The sequence below is a fragment of the Balaenoptera musculus genome, chromosome 11, assembly GCF_009873245.2.
Source record: "Balaenoptera musculus isolate JJ_BM4_2016_0621 chromosome 11, mBalMus1.pri.v3, whole genome shotgun sequence".
In the NCBI taxonomy this organism is placed as follows: domain Eukaryota; kingdom Metazoa; phylum Chordata; class Mammalia; order Artiodactyla; family Balaenopteridae; genus Balaenoptera; species Balaenoptera musculus.
The window spans coordinates 96,871,558-96,890,180 of NC_045795.1; the positions used below are offsets into that span (position 1 = coordinate 96,871,558).

At 50.0% G+C, this 18,623-nt stretch overlaps 2 protein-coding genes and 1 non-coding gene across 10 annotated transcripts in view; all 3 read left to right on the forward strand.

Moving 5' to 3' along the window:
- Window positions 1-60: 60 nt before the first annotated feature.
- Window positions 61-10,066, forward strand: ARPC4 (actin related protein 2/3 complex subunit 4). Its single transcript, XM_036868754.1, has 6 exons — window positions 61-198; window positions 2,688-2,806; window positions 4,075-4,186; window positions 5,745-5,840; window positions 6,834-7,004; window positions 9,172-10,066. The coding sequence occupies exons 1-6, from the start codon at window positions 196-198 to the stop codon at window positions 9,175-9,177; spliced, it is 507 nt and encodes a 168-aa protein (XP_036724649.1). The 5' UTR covers window positions 61-195; the 3' UTR covers window positions 9,178-10,066.
- TRNAR-UCU lies at window positions 5,354-5,426 on the forward strand. Its single transcript has one exon. It is a non-coding gene; the product is annotated as a tRNA-Arg (tRNA).
- A 2,688-nt stretch (window positions 10,067-12,754) lies between the features above and the next one.
- TTLL3 (tubulin tyrosine ligase like 3) overlaps window positions 12,755-18,623 on the forward strand; it is a 36,796-nt gene continuing 30,927 nt past the window's right edge. For 7 of the 8 annotated variants that reach the window (XM_036868727.1, XM_036868729.1, XM_036868722.1 and 4 more), the window contains exons 1-5: window positions 13,058-13,464; window positions 15,094-15,262; window positions 15,398-15,495; window positions 16,559-16,687; window positions 17,777-17,891. In XM_036868727.1, coding sequence (XP_036724622.1) covers window positions 13,417-13,464; window positions 15,094-15,262; window positions 15,398-15,495; window positions 16,559-16,687; window positions 17,777-17,891 — 559 coding nt within the window. In that variant the 5' untranslated portion in view covers window positions 13,058-13,416. Of the gene's footprint in view, window positions 13,465-15,093; window positions 15,263-15,397; window positions 15,496-16,558; window positions 16,688-17,776; window positions 17,892-18,623 lie in introns of all 8 variants that reach the window. The other variant, XM_036868723.1, reaches the window with a different exon arrangement.

Here is an 18,623-nt window from a genome sequence, read left to right on the forward strand (position 1 = left end):
AACTACCAAGACAGTCCTAGGGGGAAAACTTCCGAGGGGCCAAATGTTCTTAGCCTTCTCCTCCCCCGCTCGGAGCGTTGATGGTACAGTCCAGACGTCCGGGCGGAGACTGCGGCTGCGCTTCTCGCGAAAGGGAAGGCGGCGCGGGACTGGCCACTTCCGCACTTCCGCTTTCCGGCCCAGCCAGCGCCCGCGATGGTGAGAGACGGGCCCCGGGCTGGGGACCCCCAATGTTCTGTCTCAAGGATCTGGGTCTGGGGGAGATGCGGCTTTGCAGCGGAGAGGCCCTGGGCCGAGGGATGCTGGGGGTGTGGGACACCCTGAGGCTGGGAGAAAGAGGGCGGGGCGGGGCCGAGGTGAGGAAGGGGCGAGCGGGGGACGCCCTTGGAAGAAGCAGGTCTTGCGGCTGCATAGTCTGACCTTTGAAGCAGATGGGGGCTAGTGAGGCATGGAGGAAGCCGGAAGTGGGCTCTCCTAGGCTTGTGGTAGCGCCTCGAAGGCACGTAGTAAGCCTCAGCACGTAGTAGGGCCGCTGAGGCACGTAGTAGGGCCACCTCCCCACCCCGAGTAGACCTTCACTAAATACACTCCCCTGTTCTCTCTTGCCCGCTTGACTCCACAGTTCTCTCAGGGAAACCTCCACACTTGCTTATCCCACTCTTCATGTTGCCCCAGCCTTGCTTCTGCCTCACTGAAGGATCTCTTTTATGCTGCCTCTACGCAGACCCCTTCCTGGTCAGAACTCAACCGTATCAACCTTACTGTAGAATATAAGCTCTCATACTGCTGACCCGTCCCTTCCAGGAAGTCCTCTTGATAACTGTGGGTGTTCCTGGAAATTGAGACTTTGGCTCACTACCTTCCTCTTCTTTACACTCTCTGGTGATACCTATTTAATGTACAGGTTTTCGTGACCATGTGATGTATGGTGACTCCTAAATCTACCTTCCTAGCTCTCTTTCAAGGTTCACCTGGATATATTGAAGACACCTTGAAATTAGACCTATGGATCAAAACTCATCTTCTCTCCCTAAGCTTGCTCGTCCTCCTGTGTTACTTATTCCACCTCTGTGTCCTCTTATGTCAGCTAGAAAGCTGGGATATTCTTTTTTTTTTTTAATTTAGGCCATGCCTCTTGATTTTTTTAAACATCAAACTTGTTGAGGTATTACACGAGAATGTGTCTATTCTGTTTTTGAAAGGGCAGGCATCACAGGGCTGGCCACCTAAAATGCACCTTTTTCAGATTTGCTGTCTGAATTTTGACAGAGATAATCTTGCTTGTCCTGCGTTGCCCCAGGCCAAGCCCTCATTACCCTCCTTAAATAACCTTCTCTGCCTGCTCTCTCACTTCCCTCTCCTCCAGTCCATTCTCCACAGAGTTGCCATGCAACTGTAGTCGTGTAACTTCCTCCTCAGAAAGCCCCAGCAGTTCCTTACCACCTTAAAAGAAGAGCTAAACTCAGTAGCCTGGCATTTGAGATTCCCCATGAATCTCTAGGCTACCACTGCAGCCTCATCCATTGAATCTAAAATGCTTCCCGGCAACACTGTACTCATTACTACTTCTGGAACTCTTACTGCCCTTTTTTGTTATTCTGATCTTGCTTAAGTTATTTTTTCATTCATTCACTTATTCTACAGAAACTGAGTAAGACAGTGTATATGTAAGCTGCTGACTGAGCTAGGTGCAGGGTAAGTAAATTTGAATAAAACAGACATGGTCTGTTGACCATGGAGCTTACAGTTTAGTGAAGGAGAAAATTACTTTATTAAAAGTATATAAAGGGTGTGTCATTGTAAATTATAGTAATTGCTATGAAGAGCGAAGTCAGGAAAGGCCTCTCTGAGGAAGGAGGAGGCCTTCCCTGAATAAGCCAAGATCTAAAGGATGACTTAGGCAAAGAAGGGGGAGAAAAGCCTGCAGATAGATGGTTTGGCATGTGTGAAGGCCTGAGGTGAGAAAGAACTTGGCTAATACGAGGAACTGAAGATAGGCCAGTGTAGCTAGACACCAGTGCCTCTATTGGGAATGTCATTCTACTTTTTATCATTGTAAAGTCCTCCTAATCTTATTTCCATCTTCAAATCAAAACCAATTTCTTTTGCAAATAAAATTTGTAAATCTATTTTACATTTTACCCATTATATCATAGTTACTTTCTTTGTTTTCCTGACCTAGTTGAGCTGTTTTAAGGGTAGAGAAGGTCTTAATCATCTTTGAATTCCCAGCCGCTAGCGTGCCTGGCACATTGTAGATTTATACATTTGTTGGCTCAAAAGGTAGATTGAAGACAGTCATTCACCTGTATGCTTCTAGACCAGAGTTTCTCAACTTCAGCACTATTTGGGGCTGAATAATTCTTTGTTGTGCATTGTAGGATATTTAGCAGTATGCCTGACTTCTGTCTACTCAATGCCAGTAACCCCTACCCCACCCCAAGTTGTGAAAATGAAAAATGTCTTGACATTGCCAAATGTCCCCTGGCAGGCAAAATGGTCCCCTGTTGAGAACCACTGTTCTAAACCTAGAATGAAAGGCACCTTGAAGGCCTAGTCTATTCTGTTTACTGTAGTGTCTGGGAGTCAGGGACCCTGAGTACTGCCTGGCTCCTGTGTAGCTCGACTAGGGGACCAGTGGGTTTGGTGAGACAGATTCTGATCCTCTGTTGGCGTTTTTCCTACAGACTGCCACTCTCCGTCCCTACCTGAGTGCCGTGCGGGCCACACTGCAGGCTGCCCTCTGCCTGGAGAATTTCTCCTCCCAGGTGGTGGAACGACACAACAAGCCGGAAGTGGAAGTCAGGTAGGGAAGGGAAAGGGGTGGGGTTGATGGGTGCAGCACCCAGAGATGACTGTGTGCCATGAACAACTTCCATCCTGGCGTTGTCAGTACAACTGCAGTTCACATTTTTTGTCTTGCTGCCAGATGAACAATGGTTCCCAATTTGAAGTTCAGAAAATAGGGTCAGTGGGTTGGCAGGACAAAACTCAGGGGAGAAGCTGCTCTGGAGTCAAGATTGCTTGACACAAGGTGTGACTTCTCAGCGTAGGGCCATTTGGAAGGTATCTCCCATGGAGTTAGTGAGCCCTCTGGCAGTTTAAGGAGAAGACTAAGAATTTAGTTACCTGAGATGCCATCTCTATTCTTTTCTAATTTAAAGATCAAGGATTCCCCCACCCCCCCACCCCCCGCCAAAAAAAAACTAGACTCTTCCATCGTCCCCTCCAAATATTCCGTACTTGGGATTATTTTCTCTTATGTAATTTATGTTTTGTAATTAAATGATTCTTTTTCCCCTTTAAAATTTAATCTGGGACATATACAACTGAGATAAGCAGTGTTACCACACTAAGTTGATACGATTTGAATTTAAGAAAACTGACAAGATGTTAGGATGTGCCCTGTTATGCTACTTAACATATATGGTTTCCAATAGGCATTTTTAAAGGATAATAGCTCCCAGATACCACCACCATAGTTAACTACCAACTGTCATCACTGGGATCTAGGGACATCAGAATGGGAGCTGAGCTGAGAGGGATCTTAATGCTGAACAAGTGAATCCTTCTGGATTGATCATTAAAGGAGGCCAGACTGTTCGATTTTAGCTTGTCCTTATCTCTAAGGCAGGCTCTCTCCTCATTCCCTAAACAGTGTATGGGTTTGCCTATAGTTATGAAAATAAGAGCTGTCATTTGTAAAGCTCCTACAATGTGCCAGGCACACTGTTAGACACTTGACTCTTTTTGATCTCTCTCAGTCCTCAGCAGTGAAATAGGAATCAGAGTCATTTTACAAATGAGGAAGTTGAGATTCCAACAGGGTAACTTGCCCAAGGAAAGTAACAGAGGAGGCTGGATTTCAAAACGTTTTCGCCTTGACTCCAGAGCCTGTGCTCTTTCTGCTGGAGAACATGCTTGCTGGCCCCCATCTTGGAGCACCCCTGCTTGTGAGTCTCCTATTCCTTGGACTCTGTGGTCCCAGATAGTGATTCTAGGACCTGCCGTGGGGTCTCCTTGACCATTCTGTTCTTTTATAGTACAGAGGCCTCTGTGATTTTGTGTTTTCAGGAGTAGCAAAGAGCTCCTGCTACAGCCTGTGACCATCAGCAGGAATGAGAAGGAAAAGGTTCTGATTGAAGGCTCCATCAACTCTGTCCGGGTCAGCATTGCTGTGAAACAGGTGAGCTCACCACAGATCCCCTGCCTCACCGGGAGGCCAGGGGCCCCCATGTGAGAGATCAGCGTGCCAGATTCAGGGTGCAAAGAAACCCAGGTTCTGTTTCCAGGAAATGATTGCCAAACTCGTCAGCTCGGTAGAATAAAGAGAGATCAGCCCCATCTTCTAGGCCTTGCTCTGGATTAGAAGGCAGGAAATGTAGCAGCCAAGGCTACAGGCCAGTTTGGTGTCAGGTCACAAAACTTTTGCTAAGGAATGAAGGATAAGTCCAGTTCAGAAAAGTAAGCAGTAACAGTGTCAATTTGATAGCCATAGACTCCGAAAGTGAGATTTAGGGTAAAAATATGAAGTGTAATTTCTTTTTGTTTTTCTTTTTTTTGAATAAATTTATTTTATTTATTTATTTTTGGCTGTGCTGGGTCTTCGTTGCCGTGCGCAGGCTTTCTCTAGTTGTGGCAAGCAGGGGCTACTCTTCCTTGCAGTGCGCGGGTTCTCATTGTGGTGGTTCCTTTTTTTGCGGAGCACAGGCTCTAGGCACGCAGGCTTCAGTAGTTGTGGCGTGTGGGCTCAGTAGTTGTGGCACACGGGCGTAGTTGCTCCGCGGCATGTGGGATCTTCCCGGACCAGGGCTCGAACCCGTGTCCCCTGCATTTGCAGGCGGATTCTTAACCACTGCGCCACCAGGGAAGCCCAACTTATTTTCTCCTACTTAAATTTGTTTGAAAAAGAAACTTTGTGCCACAAATGGAAAAATAATACCACTTGCCAAATTGAGGACAACTCTAAAAAACAAGCACATTGAAAACGAAACAAGGTTATTAAGTTCAGACTAGACACTTTTGCCTATAGAAAGCTCTAACCCAAGGGCCTGCTCTCTTTGTTGAAAGGGGAGATTAACAAGTGTTGGGGGCTGTTAAGCGCGTGTCTGCCCTGTGCAGCAAAATTCTTCCTTCAGAAATGTTGAGAGTTCATCAGAGAGAAACTTTGGGGATTGTTTGATGTTCATTGTTACTAAAGTGGAGACCACCTAAGGTTATCTCTGATATTCTTCACAGTATGTATCACAGACTGGAAAATGTAGCACTAGTGAAATAAGAAAGGAAAGGGTAGTTTTGAATATAGATGTGGACTCTGGAAGGAACAGATAAAAGGTTTGGGTTTGCCAGGACTTCCCTGGCGGTCCAGTGGTTAAGACTCTGCACTTCTACTGCAGGGGGCACAGGTTCGATCCCTGGTCGGGGAACTAAGATCCTGCATGCCATGCGGCATGGCCAAAAAATAAAAAAAGATTTGGCCTTGCCAGAATTACTTTTCTGGAAAGGGTGAAGGCAAGATCATGATAACGTCCCATTAAGTTGGAGGGCTCTAATGTAGTAGACCCTCTTTTCAGTTGGCAACCAGTTACCCCACGATTCAGAGTTCAGGTGGTGGTGTTCCAATACCCAACCCCACTACCTCCAGCGAACCTGGGGGAAATTGCAGTCAGAAGACCATGCTCCAGATTTCCATTGGCCTAGAGTGTCAGCTTTAGGGAAACACATTTCTCCTTTGCTCTCACCAGGCTGATGAGATCGAGAAGATTTTATGTCACAAGTTCATGCGCTTCATGATGATGAGAGCAGAGAACTTCTTTATCCTCCGAAGGAAACCAGTGGAGGTGAGACTGTGTGATCCATATGTTTGTAATACCCAGAATTCCACTACCGAGTCAACTGTCACTGGCCTGGGATTGTTTCTAGAACTGGGATTGCTGCTCCCCCAGCTGTAGGGCGCCCACAGCCTTAGTTGAGAGTTGGCCTTCATTTCGGCTGTTGTGGGAATAAGGGGAATCAGCTTAGGAGGCTGGGTCTGCCTCAACCACGGAAAAGGCAAAAAAGATGAGATGCGTTGTGCACCTTCCCAGAGCCTATAGTTTAGCGGCAGAAAGGGCATGATGAATCAGAAATCTAAACTCTGCCACCAACTCAATCATAGTCTCAAGGCCACAGTTGACATTGGGTCAATTGTTGCCTGACTTTGTACTTGAGTCCTCTCTACAGACTCCCTGCCAGATTGACTCTCTGCCAGTGACTAAGCAACTACCACACAGAGCAGCAAACACCATCGTCAGACGCATTAGACATGTTGGCCAAGCTTGTCCTCATCCTGAGCTAAAATCTCTCCTGGTCCTAGATCTAACCTCCAGGGCCACCCAGAATAAATAAAATTGCTCTTCTACACACAGCCCATCTGATAGTTAAAGACCTCAGTCCCATCCTTCTCCCACAGCATCTTCGCTTCTCTCTGGACTAGATGTTCCTTTTGTTTGATGAGATTCTTCTTTGACAAGATTTCCAGTCCCTTCACTCTTCCTTGACTCATTCTGAATGCAACTGTCTGTGCCACAGATAGTCTGCCAGAGATGTCTGATAGACACAAAATTCTCAACTGGGTTTAGTTGATCCAACTGTTGGTTCCTTGGATCCAACATACACACCCCACCGGAGCAGGTGGGCTGCTGCCTGAAGGGCATGTAGCTTGGGATAGGGTCACAAGCAGCTGGAAGCATGTGGCTAAGTGGACGTAGAGGGCATGGCCAGCTCAGTGCCCCCAGGATGCTGATTCTCTCCTGTTTCTTCTCTCCCTCCTCCCCACTGTCTTCCTTCCCTAGGGGTATGACATCAGTTTTCTGATCACCAACTTCCACACAGAACAGATGTATAAACACAAGTTGGTGGACTTTGTGATCCACTTCATGGAAGAAATCGACAAGGAGATCAGTGAGATGAAGCTCTCGGTCAATGCCCGTGCGCGCATTGTGGCCGAGGAGTTCCTCAAGAATGTAAGTGTAGGGGCCTTCCTGGTTTCCTTCCAGAAGTAGAAAGACCTGTGGGTTGTGCTGAGAACTTAGCATCCGGTGGGAAAGTGGTGCCAACTGTGCGTGCATATTTCCTGAGGCCTCTAGGAACTCTGGTGGGCTGTAGGTCGGCCCGATTCCTTGGGGTGGGAGGGCCCATGCTTCATGTTGGAGAGCTGCAGGGCATTTTCCATCTCCGGGGGCCTGGGGGATGCCTCTCTTAGTCGCTCATTTCTACATCTCAAAATGTACACAGTCCTTCCCTGTATCTAGTTCAGTCCCTGAACGAGGCAAGTTAAATCCACATGTGAATTTTCTAGGAGTATAGGACAGTTAATCATAGTATAATTCCACTTCTCAAACAGACTGGAAAAGTCTCCTTCGGCATCTGTTTCTCAGACTTAAAGTCATGATTTCTTCAGCCTGTTTTCCATCATTTTCATGGCTTAAGTCCTACAGATCCCTCTTTAGTTGTTTGTGCCTTCGTGACGGAAAGGACTACAGCCCTTTGAGGAGGGCGAATTGTTTACACTGATGAAATGATGACACAGTTGTTCTTTTTTAGTCAATCACGACGTGCCTTCTCTTTTTTTTTCTTTTTCCGAACAGTCCTTGGTTTGTTGCTATGTTCTGCTCAGAGTCAGCTATGATCCCTAGATGGTAGAATTCGTGTTTACTCCTACCAGTGCGTACAGGTCCAGCCCAGGAGGAGCTCCGATTCCTGAAAATGGATATTACACCCGCTTCCCCTGGGCTTTAATTATACTGAGGACAGCCAGTGTACAAAGTAGCTGTACTGTGCACCCAGGGGAACGCGCTCGTTCAGGTCACACAGGCCGTGGAGTCAGGCCACCTATGTGTGAGTCCGGCTCCACTGCTTCCTCGGGCATGTTACAGAACCTCTCGACTAAGCCTCAGTTTCCTCGGCTGTGAAGTGAGACTGTTAATTAATCCGTACCTTTCAGTGTGGTGGAGCATTAATGAGGAAATGTGTATAAAGCATATCACCTGGTGCATAGTAAGCTTTCCCTGTATTGTAGCACAAGGTTATATGGCCAGGGCACTGGGAGGTCTCTAAATTCAACTGAAGAAAAATAGTTCTTGTCCCAATTTAGTATTTGGGTCATTCATTCAACAGTCATTTAGTTGTTACAGTAATTACATTTCTGTGGTAATACAGCTAAAAAGTACATTCATGTATCTCATTTAATACCTAAAACAACCTTTGAATCAGGTGTCATCCCCATTTCATAGATGAATTATCTGGGCTCTGGAAGTTAAGTCATATGTCCAAGGTGCCTCAGCCAGTAAGTGAATGAACCAGGAATTGGAGTTTTCAGACTCAAAGATCTAAGATAGTATTATGGCATCAGGTGCATGTAAGGGTCGGGCCGGTAATGTACATGAGTGAGGCGGGCTATGTGGGGACCTGGTGAGCACGTGCCTCACCTGAAGAGGATCACCAGCGCACAGCTCTGGCCCTCCGTGGCTTCATCAAAAGAATCTCAAAATCTGGATCTTTGTGCGGTGTACTATATTTTCAAGGTTGGCTAATTCATATTCATATCGACTAATTCATATTCTTTTAAACCCTGGGCCAAACAGTGCTCATCTTTGGGCTGAGTTCAGCCCATGGGCCATTGGTCCACAATCTCTGGTCTATAAAATATCCAGGGCTGTTCTAGGCACCATGGGAGATATTTGAGGGCAGAAAGCATTCAAGGGCCTGTCCTACTTGGAGGACCACCCAGAGCTTGACACAGAGTACCAGATCCTGGGTCCCTCTCTGAATCCCCAAGCATTTGCATGTGAGCCCCCATTTGTAAAGAAGGCAACCTCAGTTCAGCAAGCAAGGCACTGTGACAGGGCTTTTTGGCAGCCATTGTGGCACGGCCAAGGGGAGCTGTGGAAAAACCCGCATCACCCTTAATTTTTCTGCCTTGTCCAGTGCTAGGTTTTAGGGCCAGTGCCCCAAAGGTCACTGCTGAATGCTGGCTAAATTAGAGCGTGCCCACAGGGTGTCCTGAGACCCAACCCTGCCCTGCAGAGATCTGAGTACAGCTGCAGCTCTCAAATCAGCCCACCTCCCCAGAGCAGGCCTCCGAGGATACAGTAATAACCATCATTCACCGCCTCTTGGTTCTCTTGACAGTTTTAAAGCATCTGGCTGGATCTCGTGGCCTTCCCCCTCAGACTCCCCCGTGTCTCTGCGAAGGCGTCCTGGAGTTACTCCCCAGAGCAGCGGCGGCGGCGGCAGCAGCAGCAGCGGAGGGGAGCTGGGTGTCGGGGTGGGCATTAGATGTGGGAGGTGGGGTGTGCTTGCTAGCTGGGCAGCAAAGCAGCAGTGGACCTGCCCCAAGGCCACATGTGCCTGGTCAGGCTGGCTTCTGATGTTCAGTCCCCTGGGCTGGGACAGATTTTTTTTAACGTCTTGAAACTTAAAACTCTGTGCTTGTAGGAGACTGTAACCTTTTTGTCTTTTTTTTTTTTTTTTTAAACAAACAACCTCCACCTCCAGTGGCTGTGACTGGTCCCAGTGATTGTACCTTATTGGTCGCTGTGGGTCTGGGCGGGCCTGGAGCCAGAAGGCGACTACTGTTCCTCCCTGGAGCCACCCCAGGTGGGGAGGGAGGGAGGTTTCAGACTCCAGTTCCTCTCCCTCCTTCTCTTATTTCCTTGGGCCCAGTAGAAGCGGTGGGCCAGCTTCCTGAGCTCTGCCTGAAGATGGCCACCCAGCACTGGTTGGGGACAAGGGCTGAACTGGTGGCCACCAGCCACGCCTAGGAGCTGGGGCCTGAAAGCTAGGCAACCTCTGGCCGCAGGGGCCTCTTCGTGCCCTCCCAGCTGAGAGGGGCTGCTGTTTCGCCTTGTCTGTCAGTGCAGTGCCTGTGCTAGAGGTGGAGAGGTGAGTCCTCCAGAGCTTCCCGGCTGGGGCCTCCTGCCTGCTCTGGCTCCTCTGCTCCCACGCTCGCTGTACCTTTTCTTTTTCTGGTGGATCCTCCCTCCCCTAATTAAAGTCTCTTTTTGCCCCTCTGGGGGTGCATGAGGTCTGTGCTCTCTGTGTATACGTGAAAAGAGGGGAGGTGAGGCTTTTTCTTCCCTAAAACCATCTGGCTGGCACTTGGGCCTGGGGGTCCCCACCAGAGACAGTTTCACGATTGGCCCCTGGCGTTAGTCCTGCCGAGGGCCCTAACCCAAGAGACCTCCATTGCAGTCCAGGGTCCACCCATTTCTGAAACTGCTCTCTCTGCCTATATAGAGCTTTGGTCCTTTTCACGTAATGAGCTCATTTGGGCTAGAAGGTAACCTCAGAGAAATAATGATCCCATTTCATGGCTAAGGAAACTGAGGTTCCATGAGATGCAGCAGCCTGCCCCAAATCTCCCAGCTAGTGAGCAAGAGGGTAGAGTTCAAATCCAAGATTTCTTCCTTTACCTGTGCTAAGACAGTAATCACTAGCCACGTGTGTCTAATTGTTACAGTTAAAAAAGTTTAAAATCTACTGTCTCAGTCCCACCAGTGCTCAATAGCTACAAGTTGCTGATGCCTGCCGTGTCACAGGGTATGTAAATAGAAATTTCCATCATTGCAGAAAGTTCTCTTGGACAGCACTAAACCTTAGTGATACCTTGAAGTTAAAAAAAAAAATGTCTTGAGTCCTGATTCTTACTGATGAATTTGAGCAAGTTATTAATAGTCTGTGCCTCAGTTTCTTAAAGTGGAGATAATGTCAATCTGACACAGTACCTGCTGTACAGGTACTGAATTAACAGTAACTGATCTTTCCACCAGCCCAGTATCCAAGCTGTTTGGTAACTTCCATTGTGCTGGACATGGGGGATGACATCATCCCTGTCTCAGAGAGACTTGGGGGCCAGTAAAACAGCTGGGTGTGTAAATAGGTGCGTTGAAGCATTTCAGATTCACTAGTGGAAGTCTGGGGGGGGCCCACAGTGGGTGTTTTTATGGAAGAGGATGTCAGGAAAAGTTTCAGAAGGGTTGGCCTTTGAGCTGAGTTTTCAAAAGAGTTTCTTCCTTGTGGCCAAAAGGGGTCTCTTGAAACAGGAAAAGGTACTGTTAAAGACTTAAGGATGGAGGGGCTGGGGGTGGGGGCAGCTTGGACAGCTATCATCCCCTTTATGACATAACTTCTGTGACTCTCCCCCTCCTGCCTTGCAGAATTAGGTGTGCCCTTGTCTGGGGCATATGGCTGTATCCTAGCTTTGCAGTGAATGTTGCTCTCATGAAGGTGCTCAAGGTGAAGGTGGATGTCCACTAGAGTATGGTAGCTGCTCACTCAGCCCTCACAGGACAGCACTGCCTGGGTGAGCCAGCCAGAACTCTCATTTGTCACAGATCCATCTCCCAGGGTTCAGAGCCCCTAAAACCAAATTTGTTGGCTGGTGAGTACAGACTGGATGGTTGCCAATCAGCCGGTCCTCTCCTGACGGCGTGCCTTTTGGGAAGCCCAATCACCAGCCACAGGGTTGGGAAGGGTGATTTCAGTGGTTAGGGTTGGCTGGACAGCTCTGTGGAGGACCCACCGTCACTGTATGAGCAGATCTACCAGTGACTAACAAAGCTGCGTTCGTGGACTTTGCTTGAGTGGGCATTGCTAGAGTTTGCCTCACAAACTGTCCATTTGGTACTTGCATGACTGATAGGCAACCCTTCTGAGTGATGACATGGACTTGTGTTTAATAGCATTTCTGTTTCAGAGTGGGGCTCTGGAGTCAGATCTGGGTTGCAATGCTGCCTCTGCTGTGTGATTTAAGGCGAATTATTTAACGTCTTGGAGGCTTATTTATCTCACCTGTGACATTTGAGGTTAACACTTTCCTACTGCTTCCAAAAAGGTTGCTTACAGTCTTGTCTTGAGGGCTGTTGCATAACTTGTTTTTTTCTGCAGTCGACTCAAACAATGAGACTTTATTTCCGAGGGTTTTTTTGGGGGGAGTTTGTGTGTTCTGCACTTCATTATTTTCCCCATAATACTGCCCTGGCTTTCAAATCTACCCCCAAGGACCTTACCCTAGCTCCATCTGCCAGGTGCTGCAGATCTGATCAGGTCTCACCAGGACACTGGCTTCCTTTTAGTTCCCCAGGAAGGTTCTTACCTCTCTCAGGGCTGTTGCTGAGACTTTCCTCTCCCTGGAATGCTATTCTTCCCCTGGCGAACTCCTCAACACCTTTGCATTCTGTAGGCTTCAGCTTAAATGTCACCTCTTCAGAGAGGACATCCTTGATTACCTTATATAAAGTGTGCCCCCTTCCTAGTTTCAGTTCATTGCTTGTTCATTGCCCTTATCATACCTACACCTGTTTTATTCCTTTGTTGCTCGCTTTTTGTTTGTTTCCCCTTCACTTGGCTGTACGCTCCGTGAAATCAGGGACCATCTCTAGGTTGTTCTTCCGGTCCCCAGCACCTAGCTCACCACCTAGCATGTGGTCCCCTATGAATACTGCGGAATAACTGAAGCCCCAGGAAGCGCTGGGTAAAGAATCAGGACTCTGTTAGGAACTGGCGGACCAGTGCTCTGCGCTTCCAACTCCAGCGCCCTGTTCATTAAGGGTCTGGGGCAGGTGAGGCTCGGAGTTTGGCCTGCTGGAAGTAGTCCCGCCGAACCCTCCATCCGAGGCCTGATTGTGCCGGGTGAATGGTTTCTAAGGCGACAAAAAACAGAGGGCGGGCCTTCAGAACGGAGGGCCCAGCTCGGGCACCGAAGGGCCTTCCGGCGAGACGCGGCTGCGCGCGGAGGGGAGGCGGGCTCTGGGGCCCTGGGAACGCGCGCGCGCGCGCGCGCGGCGAGGGGCGCAGGCATGGCCCCGGCGCGGCGCTGCTCCTGAGGGTGGGGGAGCTGGGGGCTACACCCCGTGGCTCCACCGCCTGGTACCGCCAGGACGGGGGTCCCGTGTGCAGCTGGCCGCGAAAGCTGCTGCCTCCCGAGCCTCGCACCAGTCCCCCCGCCCCATGGCCCTGCGCGGGCCACTCCGAGTTCCGGCTTCCAGAGGAGGCTCCGGCAGGCGGCCAACGCTGGGCCGGCAGCCCAGCCTCCGCGCGCCGCCTAGGCTGCGACCTCGAGTCCTCGGCCCACGGCAGCCACGCCCAGGGAGCCGCGGATCCCCGCCCCCCTGGGCCCTCGCCCACCCCGGCCCAGGAGGACGCCCCGCCACAGGACGGTGAGGCCCCTTGCGGCCCGCTCCTCCTGGCCCGAGGCGGTTGGGGCCAGGACCAGAAGACTGGGGGGCGGACGTGGGGATACGGAGAAGAGCTGTAGAGGATGAGCATCCGGATGAAGAGTGGAGAGAGAGGAGGGGTGCCTACCCCAGCCCCACTGCGCATCTTTCTGCAGGTTCTCTTGTCCTTTGGCGAGGATTCTCCAAGGCGTCTCAACACATGGGCCGGCTCAGAAACGCCAAGATCCACGTGGAGAGAGCTATCAAGGTCGGAGGGAGCTTGGGGGTCTAGAAAGGGCCTGGAGAGTGGCTCGTCCTGCCTCCCTGCACTATTTTCTCCCATCCTTAGAAAACATACAAGAAAAAAATCCTTGATCCCACACCCATCTTCAAATACTTCCCCGTTTTTCAATACCCCGTTCACAGCCAGACTTCTTGGCAGAATTGTCTACTTTACCTGGGATTCACTCCTCAGCTCCCACCACTCTGGTTCCCTGCCCTTCCCCACTCCCATCGGGAACCACTCTAGTCAAGGTCACTGGTGACCTCCAAGGAGCCAGATCCAGCAGTCAGTCCCTTTTCTGTCCTGACCTTGGTTTGGCACCTTAGGCACCGACCCCCCCCACACATACCTTCCCTTTTGGCTGTCTGCACGCTCCTAGTTCTCCTTTCTCCCTCCCTGGCAGCTACTTTTCAGTTGCCTTTGAAGACTTCTTGGGACACTCCTGGTTCCCTGGGTCCCTCTCCACACCTGTCTCCTTGGCCGTGAGTCCAGTCAGTGTGCTGTGCCCACTCCATGCCCTTTCCAGCCCAGCCAGTCCTCTAACTGCACGCTCCAGAGATCCAACTCCCCACTTGACATCTCCGCCCAGGGAACATCAAAGCATTTCAGACCCATGCCCCAAACCATACTCTTGATTTTCCTGCCCAAACCTGTTCTCCTCCCTACTCTCTGGTCTTCTCCATCTCCCAGTTGTTCAAGCCAGAAATCTGATCTTTCTGTTCCCTCACCCACACATCTAATCCCATCAGCAAAACTAGTCTCTATTTCCAAAACGAATCTCAACTCCATTGCCTTGTTCCCATCTCCACTGTAAGAACCTGCAGAAAGCACAACAGCCTTCTGACTCATCTCCCTGCTTCCATCCTTGTCTCCTCCATCTGTTTTCCGTACGACAGCATGCCAGCAAGCCACACTTACAGCCTCCAACTATGTCACTCCCTCCCTTCGCTTTATTGCTTCACGCTACTCTTAATATAAAATTCAAGTTCGTTCCAAGGACTGCAGGACCTTCCACAGTCTATTCCTACCTCTCAGGAGGTCTCCCCCTCATTTTCCACACTCCATTCACCCTGGCTTTCTTCCAGTTTCTCCCAACCTCTCCAGCCTCAAGACCTTTGCACATGCTTTTCCCTCTGCCTGAACTGCAACTTGCCCGGCTCTGCACATTCCTGGCTCCTTCTCAGCCTCCCCTGACTGTGTTTCTCTGCGTCCCCATTAAGATCCAGTTTCTCGAGCTAGCCAGCCTGGATGTAAATTCCTGCTCTTTCACTTAACCACTGTGTGGCCAAGCTACTCAATCTCTCTATGTCTCTGTTTCATAACCAGTTAAGTGGTGATAATAGTATCTACTAAAAATACATATCATTGTTAGTAATGTATGTAAGTGTTTAACACATAGTAGGTGCTCAATAAATATTAGCAAATAAATATAGTTACTCTTATGATGATTACTATGCAGATTATTTTTCTATTTATTTATAGCCTGTCTCTTCTACTGGAATATAAAAATTTCCTGAAGGCAGAGACCATAGCTGTCTGGTTCACCATTATATCCCCTGTGGCTGGCACTTAGGCTATACTTAACTGAACAAGCTTTCTTCTGTCACCTTGCAGCAGAAGAAGATTTTCATGATCCAAGGCCGCTACCCTGTGATCCGGTGCCTTTTGCGCCGGAGGGGCTGGGTGGAGAAGAAGATGGTCCATCACTTGGGTACCACGCTGCCACCACCACACAAGGATCTGGATAGCTCAGTCATGGGTGACAGTGACACCACTGAGGATGGTGAGCAATCCCTCCCTTTCCCCAGACTTCCTGAGTCCCATCCCTTTGGTTCCCGCTGTCCCAGGGTTGAGGCTGTGATATGGGCCTGTGGGGTGGGGACAGGGGCCTTACCAGGCCTGGGCTCTGCATCCACAGAGGACGAAGATGAGGATGAGGCATTCCGGCCACCACAGCTGTTCGACTTCGATGATTTACTGGAATTTGATGACCTGCATGGGACACATGCTCTGATGGTGAGGGCCCAGGGGGCTGGACAGGGGTCTGCTTCGTTTGAGGGAGAGTACTAGAGTCCAGCTGGGTGACCCCAGACAAGTCCTTTCCTTCTCTGGGCCTCAGTTTCCCTATCTGTGGTAAAAACTGATTGGTTCTCTAAAGCCTAGGCAGGCCAGCGGAGTGGTAAGGGACACAGACAAGGCTGGCCTGGGTTCAGAACTGTTTGCTAGGTTGTTATCAGAAGCCGGCACAACCTCCACGCCTGGTAATTCCCCCTTCCAAATAAAAACCCCATAGTTCATCTTCCCCCTTCCCCAGCAAGGGAAGGCTAGCAGGAAGGGCTTAAAACGTTTTGAAAGAGGCTGATATGATGTTGTGGAGGGTGTGTGTGCTGAGATGGGGACACCTGGCTTTCAATCTTTGCACCACCACTTACTGAGCTGAACTAGACCAAACTGCCGTTTTGGTCTGTCAGGCGAGGTTGAGGACTGCCACTTCCATATGGCCCAACCTTGTGAGCCCATGGACAAGTCCCTGTGCCTCAGTTCCCTCATCTGTGAAATGGGGATAATGGTAGCACCTACCTCATAGGGTCGTGGTGAGGATTAAATGAGTTGACATGGCAAGCTTAGAACAGGGCCTGGCACATGGTGTTAGAGGTTATCAATAATCCTACCTCCCAGAGTTGCAGGAAGGACGGAGAGAGGTGGAGCCCACGAGAGAGCCTTTGTCACATGCTGTGTGCCCATCAGCTTGGAGTCACAGTCATGCCATTGAGCAAGTCACTAATGGCCAAGAGCCAGAACAAGGTGTGGCGTTCAGTTGTGGGGCTTAGTCACTGCCTAGGGGCACCTGGCCAAAGGAGCTGTGAGCCCACCTGCTCTCTGCTCACCCAGTGTGTGCCCCGGAGGAAGAGATGTCTTTCCTTAACGTACACAAAGATGGCGTGTGGGCTAGAGGCCCCCTTGGTAGCATCCTCTCCTTCCATTCACCCACCTTGCTCAGCAGGGCGGGGAGAAGCCTCCTCGGGCCTTGTGCTGCCCACATTAGCCTCCCCTGTCCCCTCCCCTCCCCTCCCCACAGTCGCGCATGGTTCGGAACGAGATCCCCTACTTCATCTGGACCACTCGGCGGGACGTGCTGGACTGTCGCTTCCTCTCCAAGGATCAAATGATAAACCACTATGCCCGGGCGGGCTCCTTTACCACAAAGGTGGGCTCTCCAGGGCGCGGGCATGGCAGCTTCTAACCCCACCCCCGTCCTTGGGCCGGCAACCCCTACTCCCTGTTCTCCTCGTCAGTAAGAGTTCTCAGGAGATGGGGAGGTATATGACTCAGTGGGATTCGGACACGCCTGGGTTCAAATCCAACCCCTGCAGCATGTCTGGCACATGTAGACATGGTGCCTAAAATAGACTCCAGGATCCAAACGGGATCTGGAGACAGAACAAACACCATGTCCAGTGATCGTGAGGAGGAGGACCCTTCTCTCCAAGCAGAGCATATCTGGCTGATGGATCCATTATATCTTAGCTGGGTTTATTAACAAGTGACTTCACCTCTCTGAGCCTCAGGTCCCTCATCTTTTTTTTTTTTAATTTATTTATTTTTGGCTGTGTTGGGTCTTTGTTGCTGCACGCGGGCTTTCTCTAGTTGCGGCGAGCGGGGCCTACTCTTTGTTGCGGTGTGCGGGCTTCTCATTGTGGTGGCTTCTCTCATTGCGGAGCACAGGCTCTAGGCGTGCGGGCTTCAGTAGTTGTGGCACGCGGGCTTCAGTAGATGTGGCTCGCGGGCTCTAGAACGCAGGCTCAGTAGTCGTGGCGCACGGGCTTAGTTGCTCCACGGCATGTGGGATCTTCCCGGACCAGGGATTGAACCCGTGTCCCCTGCATTGGTAGGCGGATTCTTAACCACTGCGCCACCAGCGAAGCCCAGGTTCCTCATCTTTAAATGAGAATACCAGTAAGACCTATCTTCTAGGATTACGGCAAGAATGATAGGCTTTATAACTGAGACCTGCTAGTATATTTATTAGTGTGGACCAGGAGGATTCCTAGAGAAGGCAGGTATTTAAGGGTGTGAAAGAGTGGATAGGAGGATGTGGGGCTATACTCGGCGGAGGAACCACATGGGCAACACGGGGAGGTGGACATGAGCGGATCAAGCCTAGCAAGTGGGGCAGAGGCTCTGAGCACGTCCAAGCAGGGTCCTCTTGAGCTGTCTGGGTGTGTGCCAAGTGTGGGGGCCCTTGGAGGCCCTCTGGGCCAGTCCCACCCTGCCCCCTCAGCGGCTAACTCCATAGGTGGGTCTATGTCTCAATCTCCGGAATTTGCCGTGGTTTGACGAGGCCGATGCCGACTCCTTCTTCCCGCGCTGCTACCGCCTGGGGGCTGAGGATGACAAAAAGGCCTTCATAGGTAAGGAGATGCCAGCCCCATGCCTGGACCCTCAAGCCGAAGGATGAGAGCTAAAGCCCTGGCTGGTTTTGGAGAGCAAAGGGCCTCTCTCCTCATGCCCTCATCTACCCCAGCAGATTTCCTTCTCCATCCCCAATCCTTATCTTTCCCTAATGTGCTTCCCTTAATGAGCCTCCTACCTTGGTCAACCCAGACCTCCAGAAGAGCTGATGTAGCTTATCTTATTTTCTAGAGCAGGTTCTAAAAGTTGGTCGTTTGGTTGAGTTTGGAATCCAGAATAAGTTCCAACCTTGTGTCAGGTTCCACTGGCTAGACTGGGTTCCAAATCTAGAAAAGGCTCTAGACTTTGGGATTCTCAGGCAGAATAGGTTCCAACTCCAGCACATGCTCTAAATTCAGGTCAGAATTTGGATCCAGATTAGATGCTAGGTTTAAATTAGTCTCCAAATCTGATATAGATTTTGGGCCAAGGTCTGGTTCTCAGGCTAGATAAGTATCAAAAGTGGATCAGGACATTGTAAATCAACTATACATCAATTAAAAAATAAAATTAAAAAAAATCACCAAAAAAAAAAAAGTGGATCAGGAACAGAAGAGAGAAATCAGACAGCAGATCCAGGCATGATTCTGAAGGTAAAATATGAGCCAAGTCAGGTGAGGTTCTGGGTCTGTTTCTACAGTTGAAACAGAAGCCAGGTTCTAATCCGGGTTCTAGAGTCAGAAACAGTAGTC